This window comes from Natator depressus, chromosome 26, assembly GCF_965152275.1.
Source record: "Natator depressus isolate rNatDep1 chromosome 26, rNatDep2.hap1, whole genome shotgun sequence".
Lineage (NCBI taxonomy): Eukaryota > Metazoa > Chordata > Testudines > Cheloniidae > Natator > Natator depressus.
The window spans coordinates 14,024,622-14,039,935 of record NC_134259.1 but is presented as its reverse complement, the minus strand read 5'-3'; the positions used below and the strand labels follow the sequence as shown (position 1 = coordinate 14,039,935).

Sequence of the window (15,314 nt, the reverse complement as noted above, 5' to 3'; positions counted from 1 at the left end):
AGGGATGTTGATGGCCTCTTTTGTAAATCGCTGAGAGTTAGGTATTACTATAAATTGCCTGTTGGAGCCTCTCTAAATGACTGCAAAATTTCAGGAGGCTCTCTGAGAATAGCTTGGGTTCTCACCATTGTGGAGAGAGTCTATATTTTATCATATGTGATGACTAGTACAGTCTGTCAGCATCTGTCCATTCAGACCCAGGTCTTAAGCTAACCTCAGGAGGGATTACCCAGGGTTATAAATACCCTTTTCCTATCTTGCATATATTCCAGAGCAGTGGATCACCCAGGTGTCCCAGAAGATCCCGAGTTTGTGCGGGTTCGAACCTATGAATCCCAGATGGTTATCCGACCACACAAGACATTCGATGAGGTAAGTTCCTGGCCAGTCTGGAAAACCAGGGGAACAGTCAGCTGTCGTTCAGGCCTCCCCAGGTGGAATCTGAGTCAGGACAGGAGCTCTTCTGAAAGGTGGTAACTGAATATGCTGACTAAAGCTCTGCGGTCTGCAGCTGCTGCACCAGGGATACCAGCTCTAAGTATCAAGGGGAGAGCTGTATGGATTCACCTAGCCCTAATGACGGGACCCAGGACTGTGAGGCCCTGGGCAATTGCCTGCTTTTAGCATAAGGAAGTCTTGTCTGTGCCTGCCGTGGATCAGCTCCCTGAAACCACTAGCCTCTGGCAGCACAAGTATCGCCTTCCAGGCCCTGCAGGCCTCGCACTGTATGTACAGGTAGCAATAGGCACACACCAACCCCTGAGTCCTCCGAGTGTCCCCTGCAGTATCCAGCCCTTGTCCACTGAACCCTCTCAGAATTACCTGGCCTGCTGTTCCCAAAGGAACAGGACACACCAGCTTGTCAGATTCAACTCAGGGCCACCTCTTAGCTTAACACCACAGGACTGAGTTATGTTTATAGTGAAAACAAGAATAAAGAACAGAGATTCAGGTGATCCTGAGTAAGAATGTTGGGGAAAAATGGTTACATATAAAAGAATATAATTCTTTCTGAAGACTGAACTTGACAAGTATCAGAGGAGTAGTTGTGTTAGTCTGTATCCACAAAAATAACAAGGAGTCCGGTGGCACTTTAAAGACTCAGATTTATTTGGGCATAAGCTTTCATGGGTAAAAAACCTATTTCTTCAGATGCCAAGTGGGTTTTTCACCCATGAAAGCTTATGCCCAAATAAATCTATTAGTCTTTAAAGTGCCACCGGGCTTCTTGTTTTTTTTGTAACAAGTTACTGTCTTGTCTAAAGAAGCTTTTTGTCCAAATTTCTCTCCAGCTTTTTCAGCCAAGCCTAGCTGAGATCCCACTTTCATGAAGCAAATTCGCTGTGCGCTTGCTTCCTAGGTGACGGATTCCAGCATGTCGTCTTTGTTCCCAAATATAGTAGAACAAACCTGTGATGTGCACCTCTAGGTAGGGTCCATACTCACTCTCACACACTGTTGTTCTCTTTGAAATTCCTTACAGTCCTCCATTAGCATTCAGTTCAGACTGGTGATAGGTGGCTTATTGCGAAACATACAATTATTAATGTGCATTTAAATAGCCAGACAGGTAAACATCTCTTGTCTGACAGAAAACTTGTGTTTTCACTTTTGTTGGTGACCAGTGCCTAGACATTCTTTGAGAACATATTTTCAGTATATATACGTAACTCCTTGCATAGTATCCATACATACATTTTACAATTATATTGATGACCTGAGTGACACAGGCTTCTATTACGTGATGCTCTCCTGGTGAGCTACCATGTATATTCTAGACTCGGGAGATTTCTGTAACCTCCTTGCCAGTTGGCACCAAGAGATTCCTGTGTCACAGCCACAAAGCTATGACTTCCTTGGTGTCATCTTGGTTTTGCTATTGAGCTAAGTACCCAAAGTCAAAGGTCACAGTTTAGCCAAGATTTTCATAGATTCCAAGACCAGAAGAGACCACTGTGATCATGTCCTCTGACCTGCCTTACATGGGTACTTTTTCAATTGTTGTGTTATGTTACTTTTGAAAATGACAGATTTTTGGGTGCCCAACTTGAAACTCCTCCTAAGTGCTGAGCACCCACCTTCTGAAAATCAGGCCCCTAGAATCATAGAATATCAGGGTTGGAAGGGACCTCAGGAGGTCACCTAGTCCAACCCCCTGCTCAAAGCAGGACTAATCCCCAACTAAGGAGTCTCAGGCACCCAAAATTGCTAGTCACTCTTGGAAATCTTGGCCCTTGTGCTTTCAACCACTTGGGAGGAGCTTTTATGTGGTATTAGCAGAATACATAGCAGCCTAGATCTGCCCCTTGAACTCTGGCTGGTCAACCTGTGTAGCAGCTAGCTGATTGGAATCTAGATTTGAGAAAAGAACAGGAGTACGTGTGGCACCTTTGAGACTAACAAATTTATATGAGCATAAGCTTTCGTGGGCTAAATCCCACTTCATCGGATGCATGCAGTGGAAAATACACAAAGAACATGAAACAATGGGTGTTATCATACACACTTTAACGAGAGTGATCAGTTAAGGTGAGCTATTATCAGCAGGAGAGAAGAAAAACCTTTGGTAGTGATAATCAAGATGGGTCATTTCCAGCAGTTGACAAGAACATGTGAGGAACAGTAGGGGGGAAAAATAAACATGGGGGAAATAGTTTTACTTTGTGTAATGACACATCCACTCCCAGTCTTTATTCAAGCCTAATTTAGTGGTGTCCAGTTTGCAAATTAATTCCAATTCAGCAGTCTCTCGTTGGAGTCTGTTTTTGAAGTTTTTTTGTTGAAGGATAGTCACTTTGAGATCAGAAATCGAGTGACCAGAGAGATTGAACTGTTCTCCGACTGGTTTTTGAATGTTATAATTCTTATAAGTCTGCTTTGTGTCCATTTATTCTGTTACATACAGACTGTCCGGTTTGGCCAGTGTATGTGGCAGAGGGGCATTGCTGGCACATGATGGCATATATCACGTTGGTAGATGTGCAGGTGAACGAGCCTCTAATAGTGTGGCTGATGTGATTAGGTCCTATGATGGTGTCCCCTGAATAGATATGTGGACACAGTTGGCAATGGGCTTTGTTGCAAGGATAGGTTCCTGGGTTAGTGTTTTTGTTGTGTGGCTTGTGGTTGCTGGTGAGTATTTGCTTCAGGTTGGGGGGCTGTCTGTAAGCAAGGACTGGTCTGTTTCCCAAGATCTGTGAGAGTGATGGGTTGTCCTTCAGGATAGGTTGTAGATCCTTGATGATGCGCTGGAGAGGTTTTAGATGGGGGCTGAAGGTGACGGCTAGTGGCGTTCTGTTACTTTCTTTGTTGGGCCTGTCCTGTAGTAGGTGACTTCTGGGAACTCTTCTGGCTCTATCAATCTGTTTCTTCACTTCAGCAGGTGGGTATTGTAGTTGTAAGAACGCTCGATAGAGATCTTGTAGGTGTTTGTCTCTCTCTGAGGGGTTGGAGCAAATGCGGTTGTATCCTAGAACTTGGCTGTAGACAATGGATCGTGTGGTGTGGTCAGGGTGAAAGCTGGAGGCATGGAGGTAGGAATAGTAGTCAGTAGGTTTCCGGTATAGGGTGGTGGTTATTTGACCATCACTTATTAGCACTGTAGTGTCCAGGAAGTGGATCTCTTGTGTGGACTGGACCAGGCTGAGGTTGATGGTGGGATGTAAATTGTTGAAACCATGGTGGAATTCCTCAAGGGCTTCTTTTCCATGGGTCCAGGTGATGAAGATGTTGTCCATGGAGCACAAGTAGAGTGGGGGCGTTAGGGGACGAGAGCTGAGGAAGCGTTGTTCTAAGTCAGCCATAAAAATGTTGGCATACTGTGGGGCCATGCCTCCCATTTGTATTTTATGCTCTTATTTCTGAACCCACTATCTCTAATTTTATTGCTGTTATGTATTGTTCCAAAGGCCTCTGATCTGCTGCCTCTCTCAGATCCTCCTGCTCAGGGTTTTGTAGCGTGGTAAATGACACATTTAACACTTCACAAACTAACCCTCCGCTCTCCCGGGAAGGAGCTGACTAAATATGCTGTCGTCATATGGGAAAATGGAGCAAATGGGTGAAGCAGCTTGCTCAAGATACCTGAAGCTGGGGCTAAATATGATTTCCATACTCTGAGCCCCTTGCTTCCTTCCTCCATGTCCCATCTGTCTTCGTGTTTTTGCGGATCTCCATCAAAGCCCTGGATGTCAGCCTTCTCTTGCCCCAATTGAAGAGAGACTGGAGGAGAAAAATGGTTCAGACTTAAAACACATAATGCCAATAGTATCTGCAAAGACTCTATCAGGATTCTGATACATTTGTTTTCAATTCTCATGCTTCCTGGTTTTAAGTGGCAGCCAGGAAGAAAGTTCCCTGTGTGGTATAGTGTTGTGCAACTAAAACACCTTCCTGTGAGTCATTCAGCACTACAGGCTGGCTGAGATGGGGGCTGTTGTCTGCCCCGTTTAGGTAGTGGCTTTGTAAGATCAGCCCTGGTTGCCAAGAGGTTCCTGTGACAGGTCAGGTATCGCTAAACTTATTCCTCTTGCAGAACGGCTTTGATTACCTGCTGACGTACAGCGACAATCCACAGACAGTGTTCCCGCGCTACTGTGTCAGCTGGATGGTCTCTAGTGGTGAGTCACTGGCTCTAACCCTTCGCTCTGGACTAGGAATGTAAAATAGTAAACAGTTAACCAGTAAGCATTAGTGTTACCGGTTAACCCAGCCTAACTGTTAACCCCCAGCCCTTGGCGGGCTGGTGCAGCCACAGTTGTGCTGGCTTGCACAAGCCTGCGGGTCACGCCGGCCAGAGCAGCCCCAGCCCTGCGGGCCCCTCTCCATTTAATTGGTTAACCGGTTAACTTTTTAAACGATACTCACATCCCTACTCTGGTTTGGGGGTTTGGGTGCTCTGAGCACCATGAGCCCTCCGGTCTCCTTGGTTCTGGAATGAAAGCAGTGGGAGGCTGTTTTGTGGAGAACCTTGCCTGTGTTGGTCCAAAGGACCTCCTCTTTTGGGAACTACAGACAGACTTCAGTACACAAACTAGAGGTCTGCTGTGGGGGATCTGGGGAATGTGTGGTGAAAGGCCTCAGGACTTTGCTGTTGGTTTCTCTGTCCCTATGGGGAGGGGTAGGTGCACTATGCAGGGGCTTCAGTTTGAAGAACCTGAGAAAGATAACTGTAGAGGAGAGCTGCCCAGCGGTGCTGATTCTCACTAATTTCCCTTGATCAGCAATCAAGGGGAAATGGGAATTGGGAGGCTTGTCCGTGACTTCTTGTCTGTCTGACACTTAAGGGGATTTACCTACTGTGCCACTGTGGCCTTTGTACCTCCAATCCTTGCACTCTGGAATGGTGTTCCTTCCCCCTCGCACCAGGTGGTCTCCGCACCCCGGGGGCAGTTAAAGGCACACTGCAAAGGTTGACACCCACAGACTGGAACTTGCCATTAAAAAAAATCACTACTTGTAAGATCCGGAAGAAGCTGAACAAACTCTCATCCCGTCCGAAATGTCTCCTGGGGTGACCCTCTAAGCACTCGAGTGGGCTTGGCTCACTGGCCACTGCAGATGCACATGGTGTGTTTTAGTCTCCCCTCGAGAGTGGGTGAAAACATAGAAGCTTCCTGCTCCGGGATTGGAGTGGAAGGGCTGTGCAACAAGGTGACTTATCCCCGCATGCTCTGCTCTGCTCAGAACCTCTGAGACATAATCCATCCATTCTGTAGCTTAATCAACCCACTACCATTTAAAGGACTTGAGTTTCCCATCCCGAGACTCTATCCACATTGGCCCAAAAGCCTGTGTAAAATGGATGCTCTAAAGCTTGGGCTTTTTCAGACCAACAGCATGAGGGAGTGCTAGAGAGAAGGACCTTAATTGAAAACACCTTGCCACCAGCTGGGTCCTGCTTACACCAGGGTCTGTTAGTTTGAGAACCTCTACTGATGTCATCTGCAGAACATGGCAGTGCATCTTCTCAGCAGTACGGGCTTCAGTGAGAAGAGCAGGTCTGGCATCCACTCCCTATGTTGGCTTCCCATCAAAAAGCAAGTCAAAACCAAGTTCTCAGTTCTTGCTTTCAAGGTGCTCAGTGGTCTGGGACCAGCATATCTAACTGAGGCTAACGCTCTGTCAGGGAAGACACTGGTCAGCAGCTTTGCATCTTGGGCATGATGGAAAACTCTTCCATGAGGTGAAGCTCTTTTGTACAGGAGACAGAGCTTTCTCAAGGGATGGTCTGCAGCTGTGGAATGAAATCTCTCACCAGCTAAACCACCTCCTCTTCCACTCCAAGTACTAGGTGCACTACTCTGACCTGTACCCTGCCACACACGGCTCTCCAGGGGAGAGAACGAGCTGCACACGATGCTTGTTAGTCATCGTACATAGTGCATGACTGAAAACACTAGGGTACTACAGTTATGAGCATGGGATAAGAACCTGTGTAGAAATACATTAAACCATTAAGATTGCAAAGTCAAGTGCTCAAGTAGCGCAATACAGAATTAAGGTTGTCCAGGAGCCCTTAATTTGGCTCCCTTGGGCATCTGCACTATAATAAAATGAGATCATGTAACTAAATACTATTTCCCCATAGTACCAGTCTCCTTCAGTTCAGTGTTTCTCTTGATCCTCCTCATTCAATATATGCCCTCAGGCTTTGCTTACCACACACCATCCAAAACCTGCACTGGATGGACGCAGGACTTGGAATTTCCTCCTGACTTTCTGTGTTACTCTTACCGTAGTATTTGAGTGTTTCACAAACATTAATGAATGGTTTCAGAGTTGCAGCCGTGTTAGTCTGTATTCGCAAAAAGAACAGGAGTACTAGTGGCACCTTAGAGACTAACCAATTTATTTGAGCATAAGCTTTCGTGAGCTACAGCTCACTTCATCAGATGCATTCAGTGGAAAATACAGTGAGGAGATTTATATATTACACTATTCAGAGGAACCATTAAGAACAATCCCGCTTCGTCACATCTCTCCCCCCTTCGAGATTGAACTGAGCGGGGTCACTTTAGCTGGTGACCTGGGGAAGTTCGAAGCCACCAACGTTCCCATGGATGCCCCAGCATCTCTCCCATTCCTTGGTGGGAGTTACACCAGGCCCTTCCAGTTTCACGCCCTCCCTTAGGTCGTTGGGGTGATGGATAGCACTCGCAGGCCGCATGTGAGAAGGTTTATGCGGCCCATGCCCTTTGGCCACCCCAAAACCCCAGGGGGTCAAACTGGGATTGGGTCTTCTCCCCAATAAGCTGGCCAAACACTGCCACTTGATTATATAAATCTCCTCACTGTATTTTCCGCTGAATGCATCCGATGAAGTGAGCTGTAGCTCACGGAAGCTTATGCTCAAATAAATCGGTTAGTCTCTAAGGTGCCACTAGTACTCCTGTTCTTTTTGCAAACAGTAATGAATGTACCCTGTGAGAGTAAGTGATGCTGGTATCCCCATTTTTGCAGCTGAGGCACAGAATAAGACCAAAATTGCCAAGTGTTCACTAATTTTGGGTGCCCGGCTTGTGATACCTAAGGTCTGATTTTTATTTTTATTTTTTTCAGAAATACTTAGCATTTTTATAGCCCTCTGTCTGATCAAAGAACAGCTCTGCTCTACTTCCATTGTAGTTCTCAACTCTGGACCTGTGTATCTCCTAGCACCCACGAAAGGAGGAGTAAATACACACCACCTGCCTTTTGCACCAAATGAGGCAGAGGTCCTACAGACAGCCTCTGTCACTACACAACCGTCATTCATTCCCAGAGCACACGGTCTGGGTCCTCTGGGGGGAAAATATTATGTGATCATGTAACCAAAGACTATCCTAATACAGACACACAAGGGGGCAAATGAAGGTTGCCTGGGCAACCTTAATTCTGTCATTTCCTAACTGTTGAGTGCTTGACTTTGCATCTTTAACATTCTTTCAGTGTAGCTTTTTTGGGAAGTAGCTTCCAAATTAAAAAAAAAAAAAAGGGCGAAAAAACAACTTCTCTCACTGTAGAATCAGCCTGATCTGCCCATGGGCCATCAGCAGGATTCAGCCCTTTGCAAACCCAGCCCTCTCCCACTTGAGCTAACAGAGGGGAATAGTACAACGACTATCTCTTACTCCACGTGGACCTGCACTAAAGGGGGATGACACTTTGCCAGTGGTTTCACAGAAATTTGCTGACAGCAGAGGAGTCTGGAGCCTGAGAACTTTGATACCAGGTTTTGGGGAAGTATACTCTAGTGGCTGTAGACCATTGTGTTCCTGTACCCCAGCCTGTTTGTTCCCCCTATGCTCCTTCCCACCCTCTGGTTCCCATAACCCTACCACCATTTTCTCACTCATCTACAGAGGTGCTTCTTCCTTCTACCTCCTTATTTCCTGGGTACCAGAAGGGGGAGCACTCAGCAAAGGAGAGACAAGCTCCCTGCTTTAGGTTCCAGTGACATAGCAACAGTTAGGAGGAGCAATTGCAGGGCAAGTCCTGATCAGCCCCAAGATGGAGCAGGCTCACTTGGGAATGATACACAGGGGTTGTGAGGCGATGGAGCATGTTCAGTGCAGATGGAATCTAGGGTGATTTAGTGAACTTCTCAAGTCTCTAAATTGCAAATTGAGACTTTTCAGATGCTTGCGATTTGGCCAAATTTGGATTAATTTTTCACAGGGATGGCACAAGTCACATCCCTGACACCACAGCATCTCCCCAGCCAAATTTCAAGACCCTGCTGCAAAACATGGAAGTGGCAGAGCTTCTCAGTGAAATAGTTGGAAGACTTTGTTTTAACTAGCTTCCTCCTCAGGAATGAGTGAACAGTTGAAACTTCCCAGACAAATTCAGCCGGAGGCAGAAACGTGTCATGAGAAATTTCAACCCAAAGTTAATGTTTGGCAAATGTATACACAACTGAAAAGAGGGTCTTGTAATGGAAAGTGTTTGGGCAACCTTAATCTAGCTTCATGTAGAACAGAACAGGAAGTTTACTGCCATGGCCCTGCCAAGTCCTTCTTGATTTGATAGCATCTCTGTGAACAAGAGAGTACACCTTCCTGTGAGTGTTCTTGTGTGTGCTTTCCCTCGCCACCCCATAGCACCATTGGCCCTGCTTAGAGGAGGAAACTAGGCAAGTCACCTCGCCTCTCTGTACCTCGAGATCAGTGTGTCAGTGACCCAGTTGGGAGTTCCTGGCTACCATACTTATTCCTACCTCTTAGTCAGGTGGCTCACTAGCTCCGGGGGGGCATTGAGGTGCCTAGGTTTTGCAGGGATGGGTGCTCCCTTTGTGTGCTAGACACTGGATAGATTGTTTTGGCGGCTGTTTGTGTTGAGGTATGAACCTGTTTTTGGAGCAGTCCAGATGTCCCCTCCCTGCACATCCTTAGTGCTCACTGTGTCATTGCCTTTCCTGCCAGGCATGCCAGACTTCCTGGAGAAGCTGCACACAGCGGCTCTGAAAGCGAAGCGGATGGAGATTGAAGTGCGGGACTACATCTCTGCCAAACCCATTGAGAGCGGCAGCAGCGGTGAGGGGAAGGCGAGCATGCCCGGTGCAGAGCACAAGAACGAAGACACCCACAGCCCTGCGCAGCTTGAGTACGCCTAAGGGCTGGCTGTGCCACCTGAGTCAGCACCCTAGCCTCTGCTCCTGGATCCACGGAGCAGGGCTGATGGGGAGCTATGACGTCAGTGGAGCTTAGTTCAGCTGTTCTCCTTTTGTCTCCAAACCCCTCCTCACCTCTGTCTTCTGCAGCATGTGGGGAGAGGGGTCTCTCCCCTGTGTGAGCCTTGTTCCTAGCGAGGCCTGGCCATTGAAACACAATGTTGTGTAATATCCTCTCTGTGCTGGTGTTTTGTCCTGGTGAGGGGATGCCCTAGAAAAACACCTGGTCTCTGTCACAGTATGGACAACATGTCTCTCCCTCCTTCCCCTCCCCTTTGAGCTCGTGTTGGGCACAGATGCCACTGTCTCCTGAAGCTCCAGGGCAGTTCAGCTCTGCAGCGCTGGGGGTGGGGTCTAGGGAAGCTTAGGGGTGTGCTGGTCTGCAGCCAGCCCTAAACATGATACGCGGGTGGGGGCAGGAGGATGGGATCTGTGTTCAGCAGCAGCACCGGGGCTGTGGCACTGTGTGTGTGTACTGCGGTTTGCCTCTGCCACATGAGGGGAGTGTTCCTCTGTTGTCCAAGTGCCTTTCCCCCGCAGCTTCCCTGGCCTCAGCTGGAAGTGGAGAGCCATGCCTGGCAGGGGTTGTGGCTGTACTCAGCGTTGCCCACTGGAACAGGCTGATGCCTCCTGGGGAACCAGCACCGCGGCACCTGTCACCATATTTTTGCCTGTGGTTTCCTGGTGGGAAGAATGAAGGACTCTTGGCGGCATTACTACCTGTCGCTCTGCAGGCTGGCGTGGGAGAGGGACTTGGTATCACTTGGGCAGGGAGTATGGATTAGGAGGCCTGGTTCAGCTGCCTTCTTGCCTCAGTGGCTTTTTATTTTGATTTTTCCCTGGGAGGGCACAGCTCCTGCTGCCTGTGAATGCCCATGCCACCATAACTAATAAGGGAACAGAAAACTGCCCGCAGCTGCCTCTTGTGGTGAGTTAGCTGCACCTCTGTCTTGTAGGATCAGAGACACTCCTGCAATCATGGCTGCTACCCAGCTTCCCTTGTGTTGGGAGAGGAGGTACCTCCCAGGCATACCAATGAGGGGAAGCTGTCAGGATGCAGCCAGGGCGAGGGTCACTGGCAGCACTTGCTTTGGTAGGGAGGGGTCTGGAGCAATCTAGGAATAAATGAATAAGTTCTTGTAGCAATGATCGAACTGCATATTGGGTCAGGCTAATTGCATGTGTTCACCCCAGAGGTTCCTGTTCTGCACTGTAGTCCCGGTTTGGATCTAGAGGAGAGACCAAGAGCTCTCCCTGTCCTGTGTATTTCCTGTTACCCAGAATGTACTAGCCAGTATGTTTCAGCCTGGTTCTCCTTGTGATAAGCAGAGTTAGTCCAGTCCCCTGGGGGGCAGGGGGGAGCACACAGTCCAAATGCTCTTCCACAGGGCTGAAGTATCATTCTTGAACAGCCCTAACTGCACCATCACAGGGAAGGACTCCATGAATTCTCCTGTGCTGTAGGGAACTGCTGCTCATGGCACTTGCCTGGTGGGGCTCACCTCTCAGTGCAGGGAGCTGGGGCATTAGGGCCAGAGCTTTCTGCCACCTCCTATTCGGGGTATGCCTGGTCCCAGTGGAAACTGAATTCTGTGCTGATAGCCCCCAGTGGTCAGGTACCCCGACCCCACTCCTTTTCTTATAACATGCGGTTTGAAGTCCCATGTAGGACAGACAGCATGAGCCTGGTGGGCTCCAACGAACAGATCCTGCTGTGGTGCCAGAAAGCAACTTTCCACCTCCCCTTTTCTTCAAGGGCCTGGCTACCGTATGGTACAGTGAGTGAGTGGGAGGGGGCTCGACCCTCATCTGAGTGCAATTGAGGGGTGCTGCTTTGGAGGCCTCCAGGCCTCTCAGTTCCTGTTTGTGGCCATTGGGGTCCATTAACATAGCCACTCTGGATTTGTTACTTCACTCAAACCTGGCATTTCTATGAAAATGGATGTGTGAATAAACTTATACTGGTACAAACCCTAATGGAGTCACAGCGTCCTTCGGTTGAGGGAGGGAGTGTGGAGCTGGCGATGGGGTTAGCGGAGCAAAGCTCTCACTGTGCCTCTGAGGGCAGCTGGAAGGAGTCAGTTGCCTCTGGCTCTGGCCAGCTGCTTCTCAAGGGTATGCAGGGCTGGGCTGAGGAGGGGGAATGTGTCCTCCAAGGCAGGACACATGAACAGGGGGAACAGCAGCAGTTGGTGCACTGCCAGGCACCCTGCTTGCCAGGAGATCTAGATACAGCCTAGTATGTGTCTGCACGTGTTCTTGCATGCCAGGTGGGTGGTGTCAGTTCAAGGCAACTGCACCTGTATATTCTCTCCATGATCTGGAAGGGTACCAACTCTAGGGTCCCGGTTCCCCAGCTGTCCCCTCTCTTGGGCAGAGACCTGCCCGCATCTCCCTCCTGAGTGAGGTTTTTCCAGCCAGCACAGTTCCCTGCCTATACTGCATTCCCCAGTAAGCCAGACGACCTAAGCAGGCCTGCATTGCTTTTCTCATCAGAGGCTGTAAACAGCAGAATTGCCACACATAAGTTACCACATGGCTGTCTCTAAGCAAGTAGACTTATTCTTAAGGTAAAATTTTGCATTACAGAAAAAACATGAAAAACAATGAAGAACCTATAAACATACTAATAAGCTTACCAGAGATCACCCCACATATACAAGGGCTCTGGTCCGTGTCAGTCTTTCCAACCCTTCCAGAAGGGGTGGGGTCCCCTTGGGCAGAATGTCCTTCCCTTTTCCTGGATCAGAAAGAAGGCCTTGAGTCAGTTTAAACACAGGCTATTTATTCAAAAGTCCTTTCTTTGCCTGCTGGTCTATAAAGAATCCAGGGACCTCCAGAGATCGTCTAGTCCAGTCCCCTGCACTCATGGCAGGACTAAGTATTATCTAGAACATCCCTGACAGGTGTTTGTCCAACCTGCTCTTAAATCTCCAATGATGGAGATTCCACAACCTCCCTGGGCAGTTTATTCCAGTGCTTAACCACCCTGACAGGAAGTTTTTTCTAATGTCCAACCTAAACCGCCCTCGCTGCAATTTAAGCCCATTGCTGCTTGTCCTGTCCTCGGAGGTTAACGAAATCAATTTTTCTTCTTCCTACTTGTAACAACCTTTTACGTACTTGAAAATTATCGTGTCCCCTCCCAGTCTTCTCTTTTCCAGACTAAACAAACCCTTTTTTTCTTCAATCTTCCCTTATAGGTCATATTTTCTAGACCTTTAATCATTTTTGTTGCTCTTCTCTGGACTTTCTCCAATTTGTCCACATCCTTCCTGAAATGTGGCGCCCAGAACTGGACACAATACTCCAGTTGAGGCCTAAGCAGCGTGGAGTAGAGCAGAAGAATTACTTCTCGTGTCTTGCTTACAACACTCCTGCTAATACAGCCCAGAAGGATGTTTGCTTTTTTTGCAACCACATTACACTGTTGACTCATATTTAGCTTGTGGTCCACTATGACCCCCAGATCCCTTTCCACAGTGCTCCTTCCTAGGCAGTCATTTCCCATTTTGTATGTGTGCAACTGATTGTTCCTTCCTAAATGGAGTACTTTGCATTTGTCCTTATTGAATTTCATCCTATTTACTTCAGACCATTTCTCCAGTTTGTCCAGATCATTTTGAATTGTAATCCTATCCTCCAAAGCACTTGCAACCCCTCCCAGCTTGGTATCGTCTGCAAACTTTATAAGTGTACTCTCTATGCCATTATCTAAATCACTGATGAAGATATTGAACAGAACCGGACCCAGAACCAATCCTAGCGGGACGCCACTCATTATGCCCTTCCAGCATGACTGTGAACCACTGATAACTACTCTCTGGGAACAGTTTTCCAACCAGTTTTGCACCCATCTTATAGTAGCTCCATCTAGGTTGCATTTCTCTAATTTGTTTATGAGAAGGTCATGCGATACCGGATCAAAAGTTTTACTAAAGTCAAGATATACCATGTCTTACCACTTCCCCCACATCCACAAGGCTTGGTACCCTGTCAAAGAAAGCAATCAAGTTGGTTTGACATGATTTGTTTTTGACAAATCCATGCTGACTGTTACTTATCACTTTATTATCTTCTAGATGTTTGCAAATTGATTGCTTAATTATTTGCTCCATTGTCTTTCCGGGTGCAGAAGTTAAGCTGACTGGTCTGTAATTCCCTGGGTTGTCCTTTTGTCCCTTTTTATAGATGGGCACTGTTTGCCCTCTTCCAGTCTTCCGGGATCTCTCCCGTCTTCCATGACTTTTCACAGATAATCGCTAATGGCTCAGATATCTCCTCAGTCAGCTCCTTGAGTATTCTAGGTTGTGTTTTATCAGTCCTTGGTGACTTGAAGACACCTAATTTGTCCAAGTAATTTTTAACTTGTTCTTTCTCTATTTTATCCTCTTGTGATCCCATCTCATTTTCACTGGCATTCACTACATTAGATGTCCAATCACCACCAACCTTCTTGATGAAAACCAAAATGAAGAAGTCATTAAGCACCTCTGCCATTTCTACATGTTCTGTTATTTTCCACCCCTCATTGAGTAACAGGCCTACCCTGTCCTTGGTCTTCCTTGGGGAAAACTCCAGAAGAAATCTGTAAGACCTTCGATATCAAGAATGACTTCACTGAAGAGGAAGAAGCACAGGTCCACAAAGAGAACCAGTCGTGTGAAGAGAAGTGAAGTTTTATGCCTGGCACTCTTAACACTGTAAGGATCGTTCCAAATACTAGCTGCATTGCTCTGTTTATAATTAATATTAGACAAATGCAGCCGTAAATGAAGTTGTAGTGGCAGGATATTGTTCCCTTTGCATGTGTCGTGTTTTTAAGTACCGATTTAAATCCTATGGTTGAGTTTTTACTAGTGTAATCAGTACATGCAAACCTCCCCAGGAGGTAGTACCTGTGTGAATTTGCCTAATCTTCCCTGCCCCCCATTGACACAGTGGGAATTTTTGTAATTTCTATTAATCCTGTGTGTGCTTCAGTTTCTCCTGTGTGTGGTAGTTTTACCCAGTGGATGGACAAGGACTCTGCTCTTAGGGCAGGCTAAGAGGCATAGAGATGAATGTCCTCTTGCTGTCTAAGACTAAGGCCTGGTCTACATTGTATTGACCTAATTATGTCACTGTCTACACTACGGCCTTGTCCCACCAGTGTAGGTGCCCTCCTACACCGCCATAACTCCACCTCCAGGAGAGGCATAGGGCTTATGTCCGTGTAGCTAGGGCAACGTGGTGTGGGTGTGGGTTCTGCATTCCTTACATTAGCTCTTGGCTGTCTTGTCAATTTCATGACTCTGCTAGAGCTGTGAAATTAACAAGAAAGCCTGGCTCACCTGCTGCCCCCGGGGTCCTGGTTCCCCACTGGCAGTCTGGCTGGCTCCCGGGCTCTTGGCTCCCTGCTCTCTACCAGTTGCAAGAAGCCCCAGGCAGCTGCCCACCCGCTCCTGGCTGGGAGCAGGGAGCTGAGAAGCTGGGGGAGGGTGGGAGGTGGGAGCAGCTGGACTCCCAGCAAGGAGCTGCAGAGAGACCGGGCTCTCATCCCTCTGCCCCCTCCCCCTGGCCCTCTTCAGTGGGTAGAAGCACTATAATGAGGATGCGCAGCACCTACAGAAGGAGGCTGAAAGTCAACCTAACTGGTCAATTTAAGATTGTAGTGTAGACA

The 15,314-nt window shown here is 47.7% G+C and overlaps 1 protein-coding gene across 1 annotated transcript in view; it reads left to right on the top strand.

Annotated features, from left to right (window-relative positions):
- Positions 1 to 11,622, top strand: part of STARD7 (StAR related lipid transfer domain containing 7) — a 38,479-nt gene extending 26,857 nt beyond the window's left edge. Inside the window, exons 6-8 of the mRNA XM_074940237.1 lie at positions 273 to 372; positions 4,535 to 4,619; positions 9,405 to 11,622. Coding sequence (XP_074796338.1) covers positions 273 to 372; positions 4,535 to 4,619; positions 9,405 to 9,595 — 376 coding nt within the window. The 3' untranslated portion in view covers positions 9,596 to 11,622. The remainder of the gene's footprint in view (positions 1 to 272; positions 373 to 4,534; positions 4,620 to 9,404) is intronic.
- Positions 11,623 to 15,314: the final 3,692 nt, after the last annotated feature.